The 8,576-nt window shown below is 41.7% G+C and overlaps 1 protein-coding gene across 1 annotated transcript in view; it reads left to right on the top strand.

The window, feature by feature from the left end:
* Positions 1 to 251: 251 nt before the first annotated feature.
* Positions 252 to 8,576, top strand: part of LOC117592782 (E3 ubiquitin/ISG15 ligase TRIM25-like) — a gene marked incomplete at its 3' end in the record, with an annotated part of 148,788 nt that continues 140,463 nt past the window's right edge. The window contains exon 1 of the mRNA XM_034292399.1: positions 252 to 889. Within this exon, the coding sequence (XP_034148290.1) occupies positions 314 to 889 (576 nt within the window). The remainder of the gene's footprint in view (positions 890 to 8,576) is intronic.

The raw sequence follows: 8,576 nt of genomic DNA, 5'->3' as shown, positions 1-8,576 counted from the left end.
TATGTGAGATTTCTATTTGTTTGACATGCACTCTATTTCTGCATTCACAGGCTGTCACGTCTGCTGTTCTGCTAATTGTTCTTGAATTGGGAGAAATAATGACCTAGACCTCAAAGGTAACAGAATTGAGAATATTTACTCTGGCTTTGATAGATCAATAATGCCCTCTACTGGCCAGACCTGATATCTGACATCTGAGTTCACCACAGAACCAAGAAGTCACAGAAAACAAACCACTCCTCTGAAAAGAAACAGTTCAAGGAAAACAAAACTAATCTCTAGTTATTTTTCTCTGTTTGTATGTGTGTGAAAAATGACAGAGGCCGTAAGCTCAATTAGTTGTTCGATCTGTTTAGATTTACTGAAGGATCCAGTAACTATTCCATGTGGACACAGCTACTGTATGGGCTGTATTAAGGACTGTTTGGATCAGGAAGATGACAAGGGTATCTACAGCTGCCCTCAGTGCAGACAGACCTTCATACCAAGACCTGTTCTAAACAGGAACACCATGTTTTCTGAATTGGTGGAGAATCGGAAGAAGACAAGACTCCAAGCTGTTCCTCCTGATCATTATTATTCTGGACCTGGAGACGTGGAGTGTGATTTCTGTATTGGTAGAAAACTCAAAGCTGTCAAGTCCTGTCTGGTGTGTTTGGCCTCTTACTGTGAGACTCACCTCCAGCCTCACTATGAATCTCCTGCCTTTAAAAAGCACAAGTTGGTCCAAGCCTCCAAACAACTACAGGAGAAGATCTGTTCTCATCATGACAAACTACTGGAGGTTTACTGTCGTACTGATCAGCAGTGTATCTGTTTTCTTTGTATGTTGGATGAACATAAAGGACATGATACAGTCTCAGCTGCAGCAGAAAGGACTGAGAAACAAGTAAGACAGGAACTCTATACTATAGGATAAAACATATATGTTGTGTGTGGATGTGGGTGTGTTTGATATAAATTATATTTTATTTGTGGGTGTGTTTGTAAAAGCTACACTGTGAGCAATCTATGAACCTTACATAAGCATTGCTATTATATCTTACCAATCATACACCACTAATGTAAATCTCACCCTTTGACTGGAATCAGTAGAATTCAGTAAGAATCTATATAAGGAATGAGAGGGTTTGGTGTATTACAGATGTAAATGGTTGAGGTACATTTTGTTCATGTGCAATGCAATGCTGAATAGGACAGGCAAGATGGCCTAGTGGTCAGGGAATCTAACTAATGTCTGTAATGTCCCTGGTTCTGATCCCCCAAACATCAAGGTGATACCGTATCTATGTCAGTCAGTTCCTGATCAAGACAGTTCATCCTAATTGCTTCTGCCTCCCCTGTAACATTTCCCCAGGTGGTTGATATGAAAGGAACTGGATCATAATCAACTTGCCTGGTTAAACGATGGTAAAAGTAAAGCCTTAATCTGTAGTATATTGGCCCTGTACCACAAACTAGAGGTATTCTCAAATATGTCCAAAATCCGACATTCCATCTGTTATCCGTCTGGTTTAGATACAACGTTCTGTAGTTGAAAGTCGGATCAAACATGGTGACCAAGGATCTGAGATCAGAGTGATTATATACACCGACTGTATGTACCGTCTATATGTACCAACTATATGTACCTACTATATATACCGACTATACCAAAATTATAAGAAAGAAGAACGTATCCTGATAACATTAATAAATGTGACATAATTCAAAATTGCTACACTTTGAATTTGGGGTTTTCATTAGTTGTCAGTTATAATAATCAAAATTAAAAGAAATAAACACAAATATATCAGTCTGCGTGGAATGAATGTATAAATTATACATGTTTCACTTTTTGAATGGAATTACTGAAATAAATCAACTTTTTGATGATATTCTAATTTTATGACCAGCACCTGTATATATCGATTATATGTACCGACTATATGTACCGACTATATGTACCGACTATATGTACCGACTATATGTACCGACTATATGTACCGACTATATGTACAGACTATATGTACAGACTATATGTACAGACTATATGTACCGACGATATATATATACACAGACTATATGTACCGACTATATATACAGACTATATGTACCGACTATAACCGAAATGATAAGAAAGAAGAAAATTACTGTACTTAAATATTTGGAATCCCAGAAGAGAATTGGGGAGAGAGAGAAGAAGATTCAGGAGTTGAGACAGACCAGTCTCTCTGTGTCTCTCCTGGATCTCAGGTCTTACCCAGTATCACTGTCTATCCAGACATCTCCTTTGAGCATGTAAAGAAAACAGTCTCTGAACTGAAAGATCAAATACAGGATGTATGCAAAAAGGAAATGGACAGGATATCTGGGGAAGGTTGGTCAAAATGATTATTAATATTAAACTTTGTGATTTTTACTCATCTTAGAGCTACATTTATTGTTACAATGCAACCAATATTATTTTGGGGAGGACTTTATGAAAGCAAATGCCCAATATTAATAGATTATTCTCTGTTTGTCTTGGCGGGTAACAATTAGACAAAACACAAATGGTCCATATACAGAATATTGTCATCAAAACACTTATTCAAGAAGTGGAGGAAAAGGAGAAGAAATGACAAAAATAGGAGAAGAAGAAAAGGGGAAGCATAAGAAGAGGAACAGAAGAGTATGAATGACCTCAATATCTTCAGTGAATCCATGTAGTTATCAAGTAGAGATCTGAGATCAGTCAACAATCATTGTCACCATAACAACTTGGTTCTAGTCAGTAACCAAAATCAATGCCAAGACAGACTGGCCTGAACCACTGGAACTCATGTACAATTATAGTCAATCTATAATCAATATCCCCTCTAGTTGCCTGTATGTAGATTACTAGTGGACATGATTAATGTGGACCTGTCTGTCTCCATAGTGACTACAGGTCAGATTGGATCACCTGCTGAGCCACACACACACACACACACACACACACACACACACACACACACACACACACACACACACACACACACGTTTACTAAAAGTATACTTGAGTCCAAATATAAACAACTGAGAACAGAAGAATTCACCCAAAACAGTAAACCACCTAGTCAGCAGGTCAGAAACACCAACCAACCTGGAACAATGTAAAAACATGTGAACCAGAGATTCAGGATCATAACAAAAAGGACACCCCTCCTTAACACTTGGATCCAGGTGAACCAGATGATTCAGGATCATAACAAAAAGGACACCCCTCCTTAACACTTGGATCCAGGTGAACCAGATGATTCAGGATCAGAACAAAAAGGACACCCCTCCTTAACACTTGGATCCAGGTGAACCAGATGATTCAGGATCATAACAAAAAGGACACCCCTCCTTAACACTTGGATCCAGGTGAACCAGATGATTCAGGATCAGAACAAAAAGGACACCCCTCCTTAACACTTGGATCCACGTGAACCAGATGATTCAGAATCAGAACAAAAAGGACACCCCTCCTTAACACTTGGATCCAGGTGAACCAGATGATTCAGAATCAGAACAAAAAGGACACCCCTCCTTAACACTTGGATCCAGGTGAACCAGATGATTCAGGATCAGAACAAAAAGGACACCCCTCCTTAACACTTGGATCCACGTGAACCAGATGATTCAGAATCAGAACAAAAAGGACACCCCTCCTTAACACTTGGATCCAGGTGAACCAGATGTCTGTTGGTGGCTACATTCCCATGTATAATCCTCCACTGGAGACCAGCTGTCCTCTAATCAATGGACAGTTCTGAACTCCCTCAGCTCAGGGGTTTTGAATGAAAGAAGTTCCACATCCTCTTGAAACGTCCCAGCAGCAACACAACATTGAGCTCAGGGAAAACGTAATCCAGGATGTCCATCCACCAATCAGAGAAGGAGAAGTCAGTCACAGACCGTTGATGAGATGCTGGCAAGGAATCAGAACTCAGCCACGACCTTCCTCCCCAAACGATACGACCGGATCCCTGCTCTCTCTCCCAACTCCTCCAATGATCTGCTCTGCATCAGATGCCCCAGCTTCATACACCCCACTCCCTGAAGGCATGAGTGAAGGTTGGCTGAATCCAGAGCACGGGACTGAACCATAGAATTGTGAAAAAGAGGCTCTTCAAACAGCAACATCCTGGGCAGTGTGTTGATCTTCTGGGACATACAGAACATTCTCCAGGCCTGCATAACAGACTGATAAAAAGGAGTCAGGCCAGACAAATCAACCTCCTCCAACTACAAGAGGAAGAGATGTCTATCCAGACCCAACCGGATAGCTGTGATGGTAATTCCATCAAAAGGAACTCTTTTAGGACAGAGACAAAATTCTATTGGCATAATTAGCAGTTTATTTGCAAATAGAGAGAAGGGTCAAAAGCTTCTAAAATAAACCTGTGAGGAATCTCTGTGGAAACACAGAACAGTCAGTGTACTTATTACAGTTAAAAGGGTGTGGTAAGATACGGCCCAACTGTCAACAATACATAGGTTTTACCCAAAGGGCGGGTTGTCCCCCCATCTTATCCCAAGGAACTAAGGACACTGTAGGTTACCTATTCAACTCAGAAGGGACATACACCATCTGGACAAAGAACAGATACACTGATGGTTTAAACAGATGGACAGATTGACAGACTGACGGAGGACCCAGTGATCTACTGATACCATTCAATGATGACCATTAACAAATACCAGATCCCCCTCTCCTACATTCCTTTTCTTATCTAAGATGGGGACTCAGTACTTCTAACTAGTAACCCAATCATACATGTACAGGACTAAGTATACATCAGTTCAAGAATTTCCACAACAAAGCCTTCATCAGAGTATGTGCTGTATCCTCCCAGCAGGAATAATCACTGAACAAGTGTCTCTGGGCTGCTTGAAGAACGCCTTGTTTGCAGAACGCCTTGACTCTAGAAACAATGTCCACCAGGCCCACCCTCATGCAGTGGTAAATACAGGGCTGTCCAGACCAGTAAAAGTTATCAAGTGTCCTCTGCTGAGTTGTTATCCAGCACCCAGATAGCTGTACAACCATAAGTCTGTGCCACAGAGTTGAGGGGGTCAGGTTGTTAGTTACCAGAACCCCTCCCTTATATGACAGCTGGGGTAACAACCAATTCCACCAAGACAATCTGGCACATACCTTCTCCACTACACCCTCCCAGATCCTTTCCTAGAACACATCAGAGACTAGAAACCCCCCCTGAGCCCATCCCTACCCCACTGAAGCCCCCTGGGTAACTGAGGAAGAGACCCCACAGGAAGCTGACCTGCCCAAAATGCCTCTGCTTTATAAAGTGCAGAATAGAAATCCACAGCATGTGGGTGCATCTCAACATCGTCTGTAGTCACTTTTCCATCAGGGAGATGATCTGTTTACGTAGCGATATTGACTGGTCCAGGTTAGAGAAAAAAGTGCTGCGAGCATCCATATCTTTGAGGGTGGCAAAGCGTGACCTGATCAAGGCACCCTTCACCTTTTCATGCAAAAAGGACCTTAATTCATGTCTCTTATCATGTAAATTCATGACCAATCCAGGGTCTGTCTGAGTGGTCAGTTACAGCTCAATCAATTTGATGTCCTGTTCAAGGGCTCTAATAGTCTCTCTAACCTCAACATTAAACAGAGCAGTAGACTGTTGACTAAACACACATTTGGGTCTTCCCAACCTCTCACCATTGTCTCAAGGACTCAAAATTCCTTTTCAAAGCCCTCCATCGTCCCCAAAACAACAAAACCTTTCACAAAACATGATATCCTGTAACAACGTAATATTAAAATACCAATGTGACATTGACCGTCGTGGACAGAACAATTTAAAATCAACAGTAATAATATAATCTGAAAACCCCACAGGAAAAATGTCACACCGCACCACTCTACCAGAGTAGCGTTCTGAAACATCTAACCTGTCTAACCTTGCTGCACTCATTTGACCATCAGTCATTTTTAACCATGTGTATTGACTAACATTGGCATTTCTCACTCTCCATGAATCAGAAAGATCAAACTCAGTCAACACACCAGACAGACAGGACACAGAATTCAGATGAGGTTCCAAACCTGTGTGATCAACAGTAAAATCCACTGTACAGTTCCAGTCCCCCAAAACCAAACAACCCTGTTGATCACATTGTCATAAAGAAACCTTTATCTTATCAAATACAGCAATGCACTGTGTTCCCTCATTTGGAGCATAAACATTCAAAAAATAAAATAGAACTCCCATAACATCTGCCTTGACCAATAAGACCCGGCCCTTGACAATTTCAGTTATAGATATTACAGTCACGCCCAAACCAGAGGAAAACAAAATACCCACCCCAGCACTAAAATGTGTACCATGACTAAGCACATGCTGCCCCCCCCCACCACATGCCCCAGTCGACCTCATTAGCTTCATCACTATGTGTCTCCTGTAGGAAAACGACATTACATTGTTTCTATGTAATCACTTCCAATACTCAAGCCCTCTTATTCCAATTCCTCCCTCCATTAATATTAAGAGAACCAACCTTTAACACCTCCATAAAGAAAAGAGGGAACACAAAAATACACAGAGAAACCAGAAAATGGTGTGATGTCATGAGAGGCTACACAGCTCTCAGCGGGATTGTTCAATAAGTGCGAGGACACAAAGCTCAACTATAAACAAGGATTTTATTACAGTTCTAAGGAATTAACAGAAAAACGTGCCAAATTCCGAAAGGATATCTCAGGGTCAGGTTGTTCTTCAACAGAAAACTTAAATAATGCTTCTTCTTTAGGGTGAAATCCTAATCCTGATTTCCTCAGGTAAATAAAGCGTCTTTTCAATCTTACTTTACCGAGGCCATTCCAGCTGTAAGTCCTTGGAGCGGTCTGGTCCTTCCCCGAACGCACAACCCACAGCTGGTCTCCCAAAACAAAAATAATAAAAAAAAAAAACACTGTGTCTCTAGTCCTTAAACCCTTCAGGTCATCAGGCCCTGATCAGTCTCAGGTGTGCGGGAAGGTCATGTTTTGAGGGGTGGAGTTCCCGACTCCACCAGCAGATAGAGCCATAGTTGTTCATGGTTGCAGCCATCTCAGGGAAATGTAGCACCCTTCCAGGACACAGCCTCTTGCGACATCACAATGGGTAAAAGACACCCTGGGATGTATGATAACCATTATTGTTTAGATTTTCTGAACAGCCCCATCATGCATAGAAATCAGAAATCCACCAAGAGAAAAGGATGAATAAATTGAAAAGGGCCACCAAAGCTCCAAACTCACACACACCACTCCCAGCATGCACAGAGAGAGATAGGAGACACACACACACAGACCGAGACAGACAGACACACACACAGAGGGAGAGACAGAAAGACACACACACAGAGGGAGAGACAGAGACAATCAATCAAAAGTATTTATTTCAATCAAATTTATTTATAAAGCCCTTTTTACAACAGCAGTTGTCACAAAGTGCTTTTATAAAAACACCCGGCCTTAGACCTCAAGGAGCAAACAACAGTATTGTTGAATTTCAGTGGCTAGGAAAAACTCCCTAAGAAGGACGAAATATAGGAAGAAACCTAGTGAGGACCCAAGACAGACACACACACACACAGAGGGAGAGGCAGACACACACACACACACACAAAGGGAAATACAGAGACAGACAGATACACTCACAGAGAGCGAGAGACAGAGACAAGAGAGACAGACCCACACACTGATTAAGGGAGCGAGACTGTCACTGATGTTGTTTTTCATCCTCTTAGATTCCTGCCAGCTGACATTGGATCCCAATACAACATATCAGAACCTGTGTCTGTCTGAGGGGAACAGAAAGGTGACATGGAGTGATGAGGTCCAGTCCTATCCTGACCATCCTGACAGATTTACCTTCTATAACCAGGTGTTGTGTAGAGAGGGTCTGTCTGGAGTCTGTTACTGGGAGGTAGAGTGGAGTGGGGAAGGGGTTGGAGTAGCTGTGACAAATAAAGAGATCAGCAGGAAAGGAGATGGTGATGAGTGTTTGTTTGGTCATAATGATCAGTCCTGGGTGTTATTCTGCACTACATCCAGATGTTGTTTCATCCACAATAATACCAGTACTGATATCCATGTCCCCTGCTCCTCCAGAGTAGGAGTGTATCTGGACCACAGGGCAGGAACTCTGTCCTTCTACAGTGTCTCTGACACAATGACCCTCCTCTACAGAGTCCAGACCACATTTACTCAGCCACTCTATCCTGGGTTCTATGTTTATAATGGATCTGTGAAGATACTGACGCCTATTCAGTTATACAGTCTGCTAGTATCAATGTATAATGGATTGACTGTGGCTAAAGATTGAGAACAGATATTATATACAACAGCATGATATTGTTAGACATTTATGTGGAACAGAGTGAGCCAGAGGTCTTGGTTCCTGAATGACCATGAACATATGATGAGAGATGCACCTCAATGGTGAAGGGAGTTGATTGACAGCTGAAATGAACCAATCATCACAGAGTTTAGTTTAGTCAGTGTGTAGAACCCTGCTGAACTATTTTAACAGAGATGTTTCGTCTTGATTTGTGGGATTTGTTTTGAGTTG

This window comes from Esox lucius, chromosome 5, assembly GCF_011004845.1.
Source record: "Esox lucius isolate fEsoLuc1 chromosome 5, fEsoLuc1.pri, whole genome shotgun sequence".
NCBI lineage: Eukaryota > Metazoa > Chordata > Actinopteri > Esociformes > Esocidae > Esox > Esox lucius.
This window is presented reverse-complemented; position numbering and strand designations above follow the sequence as displayed.